At 40.4% G+C, this 14,436-nt stretch overlaps 1 protein-coding gene across 1 annotated transcript; it reads right to left on the bottom strand.

Moving 5' to 3' along the window:
- Positions 1–352: 352 nt before the first annotated feature.
- TMEM33 (transmembrane protein 33) lies at positions 353–14,161 on the bottom strand. The gene is made up of 8 exons (XM_054029513.1): positions 14,076–14,161; positions 13,837–13,915; positions 12,665–12,759; positions 11,985–12,172; positions 9,377–9,444; positions 8,161–8,294; positions 3,469–3,552; positions 353–2,281 (listed from the first exon to the last, which is right to left on the bottom strand). The coding sequence occupies exons 2-8, from the start codon at positions 13,891–13,893 to the stop codon at positions 2,152–2,154; spliced, it is 756 nt and encodes a 251-aa protein (XP_053885488.1). The 5' UTR covers positions 13,894–13,915; positions 14,076–14,161; the 3' UTR covers positions 353–2,151.
- Positions 14,162–14,436: the final 275 nt, after the last annotated feature.

Raw genomic sequence — 14,436 nt, 5'->3', positions numbered from 1 at the left:
GTTACAAGTTTTTGGGTCCAAAAGATGCACTGCAATTTAAATTTAAAAGAAAAACTGACATTTTTCTTGAAAGCTGCCCTCCAGGGTTGTGAACACCAGTGCTAAAGCTTAAAAACTTGCTTTCTTAGAATAAGTAAAAAAGTGGTTCCAAAATAAAGGTGGATGTAAGGAGGTGTCAGGGCTCTGATCTGTGTAACATTTAGGTTAGATTCAAGTGTGGCAATGGGACTAGGTAGAGAAAAGCACACACACACACAAATTGCACTCTCTGCTCAACTTCAGGACTCGTCTCAGAATATTGCAGTTACTTTACACAGAGGAAATAAACTTGAAAAGCCATCTACTAGCAAACTATTTTTTAACATTCATTTTATTGCTGTAGAAATTTTAGTTTTTATAAAAACACTCAGATCACAGGACACAGATATTGAGGCTGATTGCAAGTCTGAGCAGCTGAACCAGAGTATAGCATGCAGTTGCTTCTGCACAGTGTGTAATAGTTCCATAAATAGCTAATTATGCTCAAAAAGCCAAGGTCAGAGCAATCAAGTAAAATTATTCACAACATCATTTTTATCAGTACCTGGAGGTTGAGCAAAAATGTACAATGCATGGCTCCTGACAGACAAGTCTAAATTACATCAGCAACATATGTAAGGAAACTAGATAATTACAAGGAAATATTTTGACTTAAGGAGCAAGAGTTTTCCAAATATTTAGTATAAGGTCTGATCTGATCATGCAGTAAAGGACACTGAATTATAAAGGAGAAGCTCAATGAATAAAATTTAAACTTCTATGCAACTAAAGTATCAATTGTATACTATGCCTACGCGCCCAAACATCTTAGCCTGTTTCCTTAAAATTTGGGTAAATTCAGACAAATGTAATTCCTGGAAAAAATAATACCTTTACAATAATGAGGTATGCTGGGTGAATGTGTAATCAGCACTCAATTTCACATGCATTTCTGAAGTCGAGATATTTAGTAGTGTTATTATAGGAACAGATTGACTTACGCCAAATTTTCTCTACAGTAATTTGTTTCAATAGATGTCTGACCAGGTGCAATCCTTTATGTAAATTCTCCATCTCAGTGGGGTTCTTAGAAACTGGGAAAAGAATTAGTCTAGGACTAGCTACAGATTAACCTATATTTTCTAAAAAGTAGCCATGCCTGAATTGTTGCAGTCTCACCTTATTTAGGCACAAAAGCACTTGTATTTGCAATAATAATTTTTTGCACTATTACATTACACAATGACTTGAGGGTGGGTAGAAGTTAAAACACTGCACCTTCGTTTTATACAGAAGCCTACTGGTCAGTGACTTCACTATAGTGACAAAGAGACATTCATCATATAGAAACACAAGCTCACTGTTCAGAGAGTTTGATATGGGCAGATCTTTAAGAATTCTCCCAAATGTAGGATGTGAAAGTATGAGGGCATTAGGTGATTTATTGGCATGTTCACTTTTAAATGACATTAAAAAACAGACTCGCCCCCAGAAAACTGTCACATCAACCACCACAGTTCATGAGATTTTTTAATCCATTTGATTACCTCCTAAATGGGCCATGTTTGCAATCATGAACTGACTACGTGAATTTAAACAAATTAGGTGTACTGGGTATATTTGGAGTGCAGAAAAGAATACTGTCCAAAATGTACTGCATATGTCCGTATGCCAATTGCTATCTGTAACAGACTACAAGTTATTCTGTGGTAACATCTTATAGTAGCTATGCATACAGCTAGGATTGACTAAAATTCTTAAATATACATCTGCTTTCAGTAGGTCTATTTTATGGGGGGGAAAACAGGTACAATTCTCTGTTAACCATTTGGTTTTTTGCTTGTTTAACATTCTGTATGACTGGGTATTTTTTCCTTAAAATAATTTTGGCTAAGACGCAAACAGATACTTTCACCAATTAGCAATACAGCATAGTAATATTTTCTTGGAAACTTAGGACAACTTAGAAACTTTGTGAGACAATGCACTGAATATCTCAGAGGGAAATGTATAGACAATTTTATACAAACTAGAGTGAGATCAGTGTAAAAACTGGAATTTATAACCATTAGCAGAAATGCCAGCTGCTCATAATGTTCACAATATATACATACACACATTTCTGAAAGTTAATTATGCAACTGTTGGTGCTAGTCTGCTTATAAAGGAAATGCTATTGAGGCACAGTCTTCTTACAAAAAGAGGGCATGAAGGCTTCATTATTAGGTGTTCAACAACAATCCTCAGCTCTGTGAAAAGAGTCCTGAATAATAATAAAAAAAAAAATCAGAAATATATTTACATCACAGCTGTGTTGATCAGCAGTTATTACACCTCAAAACAGTCTTCAATTCAATTATTCAAGAATCTCATATTAGGCCTGGTCCACACTAACCCCCCACTTCGGACTAAGGTACGCAAATTCAGCTACGTTATTAACGTAGCTGAATTTGAAGTACCTTAGTCCGAACTTACCGCGGGTCCAGACGCGGCAGGCAGGCTCCCCCGTCAATGCCGCGTACTCCTCTCGCTGAGCTGGAGTACCGGCGTCGACGGCAAGCACTTCTGGGATCGATCCCAGAAGATCGATCGCTTACATCCGTACCAGGAAGTAAGTATAGACGTATCCTTAGATCCCCAAAGTAGCTAGAAAGCATCCGAGAACAACTTAGTGTAATACTTTTATGTGAGAGATAAATGTTCAGTGTGGACCTGAGAATTCTTGTTCCTGAAATTCTTCAGGTTTTTAATCACTTTTGCAAGCTACTTCAAACTTAAAAGGCAGCCTCAGAGAAAAAGGGAGCACCATGAAAGAAAGATGATAGTTTTTACAAGGGGAGAGAGGTGGTGGTGTAGAAGGTGCAAGCAACAGAGCAAAGAGACACCAAGAAAGGAAGAGAGAACCCATGTTCTAGAACCCCTTCCCCTCCTCCAGGAAAAAAGATTGCATGGCAACACTCTCACAACAGAAACAATTCAGAATATCCTATAAGTTCCAGCGAAATCCCAGTTCATCTCTTCAGGGCACATATAATTAAGTAAATGAATCAAATATAATGCTGCACTGCTTTAAAGGGTTTTTTAAGATGTCAAGGATTAAAATGCTTTCCTGGATTTCTGTTGAAAGACATGAATAGTAAAATGGAATGATTGATTTCTTGTAGTATACTGTACTTTTGAGGCTTTGGATCTCAAACTAGTCTGTGGCAACAAAACCTGTCCTGGAACTGAGGAGCTTCACTTCACAAAAAGCTCCCAACTACAATTTAGTGAGGGAGAAGAGCAACCTCCCATTTATGGTGCTGTTTGGAAAATGTAATTTTGAATTAGGGTTTTTTTTTTTTTAAGCCCAGTTACATATGAATTACATTTCTAGCATGTAACATTTTAGCATACTATTGTGCATAAGTTTTAATACATTATTAATTCTCAAATCAATGTAATGCTTACCGGCAATATGGATTTCTACGGGAGGAATAACGCAATGTAAGAAATCTATAGTAAATGAAAGGCTGAAGCAAACTTCCCTGGCCACTGAAAGGAAAGGAAAAAGATTGTTCCGAGTTTTGTCATCACAAACTCAATAAGTTTTGCAATTAGAAATAAGGCAACTACATATATTTTATATGTTGAGGATAGTCAGATGATCACATTTGTTTGAGAATCCAGAGTTGACAAACAAAAAAGCAATAAGATATCTAGAAACACCAGCATATTCATATCCACTAAGGCTGAAAGTTAGAAAATAAAAAGCAACAACTACATGCTACACCATAATTGAAATTTTAAAAACACAACGAAAGAAACGCAGTATTACTGCTCTCATATTAAAATTACCATTTATAAAGTGCTTTATGTGCCCAATTTTCAAGATGTGACAAACACAGAAGTGGATGCAAATGCCTGTGTAGTTTGAACAGGAAATTCCATGTATGTGCTTGCAAACTGGTATTCAACTGGCGAGGTACATGCATAAATACTTGATTTGTATGTTCAATTATAGTAATTGCTTGAGACACTAAGCATGGCATTTTGAATCCTTTCCACAGAATGCTATTCTTCACAATACCCCTGCATGCTGTCAAAATGCATATTAAGGCTTAAAAGTCAATACTGTATACAAGATACTATATATACTTAATGGGGTTTGGCAGTGGCTGTTCTGGGACAACACAAGTTTACTACATTTTACAAACTTTGCATCAACTTGTTCAGCACTAATTTCTTTGCTACAGTATTTCATACAAGACATGCTACATGTTTACACTGCAATAAAACACTCAAGGCTGGCCCACATCAGTGGACTTGGGCTTGTGGGGCTCAGGCTGCAAACTTGCTGTGTAGATATCCAAGCCCAGACATCCACACAGCAAGTTTACAGGCCCAGGCCAGCCATGGGGGTTTTATTGCTGTGTAGTCATACCCCCTGGGTTTTATGTAGTGGTAAGAAAAGGAGCATTCTGATTTAATTTCATTGGATGGAAAATATAATCTGCCCCACGTGTAGCTCAATATCAATGCAGTCTGATTTGTGAAAAGCTCGCTCATATATTGTTACATTAAGAGCTCTGAAAATAGCGAACTATAGGCAAGACTATTTTTCAGTAAACTGGATTTCTTCAAACATTTAAAAGGCATCTTTATCCCATGGACTATGGAAATGTGAAGTGTAAAATAAATTGAGCTACAGTGGGGAAAAAAATGCATTAAAAAAAGGGGGGGGTTGTGCGTGTGTGTGCGCGCACGCTTTATACTGATTTTAAGAGGTCCAAAAGGAGATGAGAAGTTTTTAAATGTTACTTTTAGACCAGATCTCAAATTATTTTTAAAATAATTTCAGCATCTGAAAATAGGATTTCCTAATCAGTTAGACAAACACTATGTTGTATGACTGTGACTAAAGACAGCAACTGCTTATCTCTGTACCATGTCCAAGACAAGCTATATTAAGCACATTCCCTTCCTTTTTGCTTAAGAGTTAGATAGGCTCATCATGTTCTACACCAAGACCAGCTTGCCTAAGATACATCTTCTCCAGCAAAAGCCACATTCCCCTCTTGAATTTAAGTCTAACTTTCTACAACTACAGCATAATATTTTGAGTAACAGCAATTTTCAGAGGCAGCTATCCTTAAAAAATAATAATAAAATAAAATAATAATAGCACAGTTTATTTTCCTGTACATTTTATAGAACAGAGTTCTTTAATAGGTCATTCTTTGGCTCACAAAGCCTCAAGGAACACACAATGGAAAAGGATCTACACAGACCATTTGCAACACTAAAGGTAGTCATGAGTTCTCATTTGACTTCATAAGTGTCCTCAGCCTGCCACACTGAGGAATGAGATTTGATAGATACAATTCTTCAGAGGACATCTCAGAAAGTCCAATATGCCCTTCCTAAAGAATTAAATCTCATCTTTAAGAGGTAATTCCTCAAACTGGAGGGTTGATGTAGCCAGAGGAACAACAAAAATCTAAGTTATATATACATGAAGAATGAGTTGGAAGAAATCCTTCCAGATTTTCCACCTGTGGACTAGGAAATATATACGTCCATGAAGATTCCCCCCAGCCCCCCTTTTCTGCTAGAACCTGGTGATGAATGGAAAATGCATTTTCTGTGTACAGGCTGAGGGGGAGTCCTTGATTTGATATCTATGACAAATTTAGTCATATTTCACCAAAGCTAAGCATGCTGCCAAAATTTAAAAAAAAATGTATATGGTTGCTCAGAGACTGTTTCCCTCCGATAGTAAAATAGGAGAGGCATGGAATGGATGCTGAAGTGCTAGCTTTTAACTTCTACCTGCTTAGCTAAACACTCCTACAAATATTTCACATCCCAAAGATCATGAAACTATGCACAGATTGTTTACACTGTGGGATCACTGGTTTTGACTTTGGGTTTTGTTTAAAAAATACAAACAAAGATTTACTTGATCTTAGTGCATCTGCCTTGTATCTTGAGACAACTTTAAATTTGCTGACTGAAGAATTTATTGGACTCTTGATTTAGTCATTTGTTACAAGTCATTGTGCACGCACATGCTATGAACTGATTAAGGTTGTGACGTTGCACTCCATATGATTTTATAAAAATATGCTAATGAATGTGAATATAATGTAACTGGAATATGCTTCATGCAAAAGGTCTCTTGTAAGGTATCATTACAAAGCTTATAATCTACTGAGTGTGTTCATCCTATTTGTATGAATGTATCATTCTTGTATCTGAAACTAGAATTACAGTATGAAATAGAACTCTGAGGTCCTATTGTAATTATGCAAAGTCTGGGCCATTAATGGTGGTTTGAAATGTTGATGGCTCCCATCAACTAGGACAATTGGTTGTAAATGGCTCGGTTTACTTGCAAGCCTTCCTAAGAGTCAGGCCAGGGGTCTCACAGGACATGTGAACATGTCACCTGGTACTGGAATCCATCTAAAACCTGGGGCTTTTCCATTTAGGAGGAGGGGAGGGGACCCAGAGAGACAAAAGATTCCTGCCTTGTGCCAAAGCTATATAAGGGGGTGGAATAGAACAAAGGAGGTTCCAGTCATGAGAAATCCCCTAGCTACGACCTGAGCTGGAACAAGGACTGTACCAGGGGAAAGGATTGGGCCCAGACTAGGAAGGAGTCCCGTCTGTGAAAGAAGTTTATTGGAACATCTCTGAGGGTGAGATTTCATCTGTAATCAGTTTCTTAATGTATTAGGCTTAGACTTGCGTATTTTGTTTGGTAACTTACTTTGTTCTGTCTGTTATTACTTGGAACCACTTAAATCCTACTTTTTATACTTAATAAAATCACTTTTTGCTTATTAATTAACCCAGAGTATGTAATTAATACCTGAAGGGAGCAGACAGCTGTGCATATCTCGCTATCAGTGTTATAGAGGGCGGACAATTTAGGAGTTTACCCTGTATAAACGTTATATAGAGTAAAACTGATTTATTTGGGGTTTGAATCCCACTGGGAGCTGGGTGTCTGGGTGCTAGAGACAGGAGCACTTCTTAAGCTGTTTTCAGTTAAGTCTGCAGCTTTGGGGCACGCGGTTCAAACCCTAGGTCTGTGTTGGAGCAGACTGATGTGTCTGGCTCGACAAGGCAGGGTTCTGGAGGCCCAAGCTGGCAGAAAAAACGGGCTCAGAGGTAATCTCAGCACATCAGGTAACAGTCCCAAGGGGGGTTTCTGTGATCAAACCCATCACAAAGGTATCACAGTTTATCACCAATAATGTCCCCATTAAAATGAATTGCATGCTATGAGCTCCAAAGCCAAAACAACACAGATCATTACTATTTGTATTACAGTAGTACCTTCAGGCCACACATTGTGTTAGGAACTACACGAACGAGGAATAAACGATAGTCCCTGCTACAAAAAGAGGTTAAGGGACAGCCTAGGGCTCTAGTCTCAGAACGACCAGTGTGTGGATAGACCTCTATGCCTGCATGGAGCCTCACTGAAGTCAACTTTAATGGATAGGCTTGTAGTCTCTATACTGAAGTTAATGGGGCTCTACAGAGATGCAGGGAGATCACTGAAGGATCAGGACCACATGGAGATAGGCCTTCAATCATAAATCATCAAGACTTTCAATCCTAAATTCTTCAGACTGGGGCCATGACTGCTTCTGGTCACATTTCCTAGCACAGTGAGGTCCCGATCCTATTTAGACTTTTGAGTGCTCTACTTAAATAAAAGCACCAGTTGTTTGTTTTTAAAAGCTAAAATCCCAGCTACCTTACCACTGGCATGTGTTCCATTACACTGACCAAAAAGTTATTCAACTCTACCCAATAAATTAGTGTACGGTCAAATCTCAGTTGCTGTTACTCAGACAAAACACACATAAAAACAGACACACACCAGGCATTTCAAGTCTATTTCTGTGATCACTGATAAAATGGCAAAAATTCACTTTGATTTAGCAGAATGAAATTAAGTAATCCGTCAGATTTTTATCTAGAAGAAATTAAATGCATCTGTCTCTATGAACAAGGTCAGGGACAGATCCTGCAATGAGCTTCACACCTCTACCCACGTAGAACTAACTGCAAGATTGAGGCCTTGGGTAGGAAATGTTCAAGTATGGAAGTCAATAGATTAGAAAATGTTTCTGTAATTCTTACCTAAGAAGCATAAAAACTGTAGCTGGCATCAGGAAAATTTCATTGCAAGCAATGAATTTTAGAATATTTTGTTGATTAGCATTTAGTTTCTCTAAAAGACTTCTCAGGAAAGGCAGACTATTCAAACCTCTTGCCTTTAGAAAGGGAAAATAATAGTTAGAGTCAGTTAGATTGTCCAGTTCTGTTCTTGCTCTAGTTTTAACTCAAACATTCAAATGACTGTCAGCCACCCTAATTTCAGCAACTTTTGAGACCCACCTAGTTACTTAAAAACTAATAAGATTCTGGGATCCTCTAAAGGATACTTCAAATACAGGGTTTTTGTAGAAAAGAGAAGCATTGCAGAAAAATACCCCAAATTTACATACTTCCCAAACAGTTAATCCTAACACTTTCTATGAAAGGCAAGTAAGCATCTTCCACTTTCCAGCATTATCCACAAGACAGATGGAGAAAATATGTGATTTTGTTCACTTCAGTTACAGATGCCATAGCAATGGCCAATAGCTTTATTCTGATCACTAGAACGAAATATGTACCCGTAGCATATGGAAAATTTAATTTAAAAGAAAAAAAAGATTCCAAAGGACAGTGTGTGTATTATATAAATAAAACAACATAGTGAGGATTTGGGGCTGAGAAGCAACTTCTTTAAATATTGTTTTGTTTTCCAACTTCATTTTAAGCACTTTGCTGTTTCACCTACTGAAACAGCACTTGTCTAAGTGCAGCTAGAAGGGGGTCCAGATGCAACCCACCATAATCTGTTGCAATGCAGTCAGATATCTCAAGTATTTCTGCATAGCAGGCAAATGTGGAAGTCATTTGCTTCCATATGGATAGTAACTGGAGAGAAAAAGAGAGAGCACAAAGCTTAAATAGGATTAACATTCTAAAGTACTGGCATTGAATCAACAAGCTGGCTAGCAAGATGAGCATCTCAAACTAAGAAGTGGCTTGTCTACAAACATTGTGTCTGTGTGTCAGGAGGTTAGACCATCCAACTATATTTATTATGCAAAAATTAAATTGATTGGTTCTCAACTTTACCATATTGTGACCCCACATTGGAACACAAAAGCGTGTCAAAACCACTCTCCCAGCTAGCCATAAAGAAAGAGAGGATAATCGCAACCCTTTGAAATGTGTTTACAACCCCTAGATACAAGCCATTTTACACCAAAGAGAACTGAGCAATATATTGCACCATACTTACATCAATAACCTTCTTTGTATATGTGGCAGCATGAAGCAATGAGAACAGCAGAACTGGGAAAATACTCACTGAAGCAAGGAATAAGGAAAATTATAGGCCAGAAAGTATTTTAATACATTTATTCTGTACGATGAATATCATGGCCGCATATCTATATAATACAGTTGTTATTGCATGAAGTATAGCATTATCCTTAGCAAGAAGTTTTCAAAATCAGTGACAGTTGTACAGGGCTCAGAGATATGTATATAACAGTTCTCTCTGTAGCTATGTTTCCTTTTGAAAAAATAATATTAAAAAGAGGAGGGGTGCATAATCCGCTAGCAGCCTCTTTTGTGATGTTCTGAAAAGACTTAGCAGAACTAGGTGTAACTGTGAGACAGACATCACACACAGCTGTATTACTGGTGACCCAAACATTTCTTGATTTGTTTTGTTTCCATCAAGGATTTTGGGCAAGTCACTTAATCGCCTCATACCTTGGCTCTCCATGTGCAAAGTGGGAGTAATAATCCTTCCATTTTTTCACCCTTTCTTGTCTATCTAGATCGTAAACTTTGTCTAGTATAATGCGATTCTGCTCTCAGCTGAGACTTTGAGGCACTACAGTAATAGAAAAAAAGTTATCAACCAAAGTCAGCAAATGGAGTTTACATTTTCCTTCCCGAGATGAGTCAATGGAATGAATTTGGGAAGATATCTAGTGCACTGTCACAACAACTTTTTATGATCAACCTTTACAACAGATACTGAAATGTAACAGGTGTAAGTGGCATAAACTAAATTCCACAAAGCTCTCTTGTTCCTAATACTTGAGACAGATTACTACTGCCTGGCATCTTTATTCTCTAGAAGTGAACTTGAATGTAGAAGTAGAGCAAAATACATTCCAGACCCACTTTCTGGTATTATGTCATGTCAGAGTGTGCGTTCAAAATTTCATTCTGAAGCCAAGGTCACAGAACTGCAAATTAAAGTCCTTTGTGTAACTGATCAAGTGTCTGGTGCTGAAGTGAAGGAAAGGGGGCTTATGTTAGTGTGAACTGACTGCTCAGACTGACAAGTCTGAAGTGTTAACAGAAGATGGACAGAGTGCACACAGATTAAACAAGGTGTTAAAGATAGTTATTCAAAAGCTAGTCTGTACTGTCAAAGTATCACAATCCTAACGTATACTACTTAATGATCAGGAATTTTTTTTTCCCCCATAAAAATGTTTACTCTGGTATATACTTGACTCTACGAGCTACTACAGTATTAACTGGCAACAGTGAAAGCATGAAATCCCTAAAGAATGGTTTACAATGCTGTTCTAGACAAAGAATGGCATCACACTTCTTATTAACATACTATACTTCACGATGGCAGTCAGATGTCTCTGCTGCCAGGCACATCTTAGTACAGTGAAACACTAAATAAAATAGGTAAACCTGAAGAAGGAAGATAACCACTTACTAAATTCCTGCTGCTTGTCATCAAGCTGAAAGCTACTATTTCAACAGCTAAAATTTTCATTAATACAGTGAAAATAAACGTATCTAAGGAGAAGCCTCAATAGCTCTTATAAATAGTTTAGAAGTGAGGTACCAAATCAGATATAGCCCACGTAGCCCATGGTGGTAGTGACAGAGATCTTACCATCCGATGACTGTTCAATGGATTACATGAAATGAGTTTGTTATATCACTGCCATAGTTCCTGAGTCTCCGCAAAAAGAAAAACAAAAATACCCCCACAATTGCCTGGAAGCAGAGACTGAAATGTACTTTCACCGTAAGAGTGGTCCCTCCAGGTAAGGGCCACATGCCACGTGGGAGAGATTTGCTATATTGACTATCCTTAAGGCTAAGTTTTTGTCGCAGATATTTTTAGTGAAAGTCAGGAACAGGTCACAGGCAATAAACAAAAATTCACAGAAACCCGTGACCTGTCCCTGACTTTCACTAAAAATATCCCTGACAAAATGGGGAGGCGGGTTCAGCACCCACTGCTGCTGGGGCTCTGGGGTCCCCCACTGCTGCAGTGAGTGGGAGCTGAGCAGCTCGGGGGGAAGGGGGGGGCTGCTGTCCGCAGCAACAGGGAGCTCCAGGGGGTTCCCCACCACCTGCGACTAGTGGGAGCTCCAGGGTCCCCGCAGCCTGCAGGGGCTGGGCTGCTGCAGGGTCAACTTGCTCCAGCAGCTAGGAGCTCAGGGGGCTCTTCCTCCCCCCCATCCCCTCCACGGCTTGGCAGCTGCAGGGGGTCCCCACCACCACCTTCCCTCGTGGCTGGGCAGCTGCAGGGGATTCTCCCACCAGGGCAGGCACTGGGACCTGCGGGGGGTCCGGCTGGGAGTTCCAGCCCTGGGGCAGAATGTCACATAGGTCAATAGAAGTCATGGATTTAGTGACTTCCGGGACCTCCATGACATAATCACAGTCTTAACTATGCTGTATGTTCTATGGATAGCAGCCACACTTTGGTTTTAAATCATTTTCTCCAATCACAATGAAGGCTGCTGTGGAAGAGAATTAAGTGTCACAATCCTCACACATGGAGTAATGTTTAAGGTAATAAATAATAATAATAATAATAATAATATGTGAAAGAGTACTTAGATAAAGGATACTTGTAACAGGATAAGAATTAACGAAGATGAGAGAATACAAAAGGTAGTGGCAGCTGTCCTCCAACAAAGCCTGAGCCAGGAATGCCCTGCTTAGCTGAAAATGTGGTAACCTTTGGTGTAGTCGAAGAGCACTGGTAAGCGCATTTGCTAGCAAGGCACGTTGATAAAAGCTAGCTGCTTCATGCAACCTGTAAATTATCAGAGGAGAGGTTACCATACAAACCATCCTCCCTTGAGGATTGCATCATGACTGCACAATACTTGAAGCTATTTCTACTATTACAGCCAAGACAACGATCAGTATTAATTTTTTTTTAAGTCTTTATTTACGTAACATTGCTGATGTGCATAGCACTCAACATTACAGAACTACTGAAAGCATTATTTCATAGTAATACAGGGAAAAAAGCAGTCTTCCTAGTCAGTTCCAAGGAAACAAAATTAAAGATTTTTTTTAAGAAAGATACTTAAAATTAAGTTGTTAAAAATAATTTTAATACTCAAACTGTTCTATTGAAGTGAGAATAAAAGTTAAAATCTAGACAAGCTAAAACAAAATGATCTGCACACATTTCTTTACGACCTATGTAATCTTTGGGAAATTGAAAGCTTGCATAAGCATAAGATAAAACTTAGTTATTTTGTAACATTCAAACAACTGAAAATAGTACAATACATACCCTAGAAGGGGCAGAACAAATAAAGCTGAACAGTAGACTGTGAACAAACGGGAAAGCCACATTGCTGTGTCCAATTTGTTAGTCATCAGAAATTGCTATATTGAAAAGAAAAAACAAACAAAACCACCACAAGTTGGTGTCTAAACATTTAGTTATATCCAAGCCGGACATTCTTTCCTATTTTCAGTAATGCATAGTTTATCAGGAGACTTCATTTATATGCCAATTCCAAATTAGCTGCGACTAGCCTAGAGAGTCTATTTTGCTACTTAGATTGTAACTCAGTATAGAGCCAGTCTTGCAATAAGATCTGATCATATGAATTCCTTAGCCCAATTGACTCTCCCAGGTCTCTGTATGGATGCAAGCATCCACTTTCTTGGCTATGACTGAAGTCTACACTTCCCATCTCTAGGGCCAGGTGCTCAGCCCAGGACTCTACAGGTAGAAATGAGGGGAAGAACCTTTCTATTCTGGGACCAAAACTATATAAGAGGACATTAACACAATGAGATGGAAAAAGGATACTGTAAGAAAGAACTTCACCCAAAGCCAAGACTAAACAGCTTGTCCACAGTAGGAAATAAGGCATGTTTTTACAACCTTAATGGGGACAGCACAAGTTATAGTTTTGAACATGTTAGTAGGTCAAGGTGAACTCTAGGAGAGAATTTGAACCTTCACCAACGAACACATGTTCAAAACTACAGCTTGCCCTGTCTATCACAGGATTTTCAAACATGCTAGCTATCACATTTTAAGCACCTCCCTAGTTGTTTCTTAGCAGGCACAAACCCTCAGGGATTCTGGTATATTGGAATATGATGGTTATAGAAAGCTTGGAAACAATTAGCACAAGGGCTGGGGAGAGCAAGAGACGGAAGCAGAACTGCCTGAAGACGGTGATGGAGGGAGGATGTGAAAGAAAGGAAAGTGCTGAGGTTAAGGAATAGGCCCAGCAGCTCAACGAGAGGCATACTTGAAAGCAGAGAGGGAGTCTGTGTCCGTACAGCGCCGGGCACTGTGGGGCCCTGGGGCACTAGAATCAGTTATACCCCAAGTGGGGGTAAATCTAGGGGGAGAATTCAGCTCGGCACTGCAGGACACTGCAGGGCACGGAAGGGACGGTCCGTTCGCCCGCCTGGGACAGGGCCGCCGGAGCCTCTCCTTACCACCGCTCCGCCGCCGGCGCCACCCGGCATGGGCCCGTTCTGCGCTGTATCCGCCATGGCCGGCCGCTCGGGACACGCTCTGCGGGGAGAGAAAAGAGCATGAGCCGGGCATGGAGCCGCGTGGCCCCGGGCGTGGCCCCGGGCACGGCCCCCGCCGCTCCCCTGCGCCGCGCCCAGCCCCTCGGCGGAAGGAGCCCCAGGGGCCTGGCCCCGGCACGCTCCGGGGAGGGGGCACCTACCAGGCTGACCCGACACCGAAAGCACCCGGCCGACACAGGGACGACAACCTGACAGGCGAGGCGGGCCCGACCCGGATACAGCAGAGAGTCAGTTCCGGGTTCGGCGCTGGGGCATGCTGGGTAACGTAGGCAGCGCCGGGAGGGCCGCCCCCTATTGCTCTTTGACGCTGGCGGAGCCGCCCGCCCCGCCCCGCCCAGCGAGCCACGCGCCGCGTGCAGTGCGCTAAGCAGCCCTTGTTGGCCAAGGGGCCTCTTCAACGGGCTCTGATGCTCGCCGACCTCGTGACGCACCTCCTCCTCCTCTCCCGAGGTCCGGCTCCAGGGTTTTGGAAGCCCCAAGCAGCCAAAAAAAAAAAAAAAA

Source organism: Malaclemys terrapin, chromosome 5 (genome assembly GCF_027887155.1).
Source record: "Malaclemys terrapin pileata isolate rMalTer1 chromosome 5, rMalTer1.hap1, whole genome shotgun sequence".
Taxonomy (NCBI): domain Eukaryota; kingdom Metazoa; phylum Chordata; order Testudines; family Emydidae; genus Malaclemys; species Malaclemys terrapin.
The sequence above is the reverse complement of the archived record's forward strand: the minus strand, read 5'-3'. Positions and strand labels throughout refer to the sequence as shown.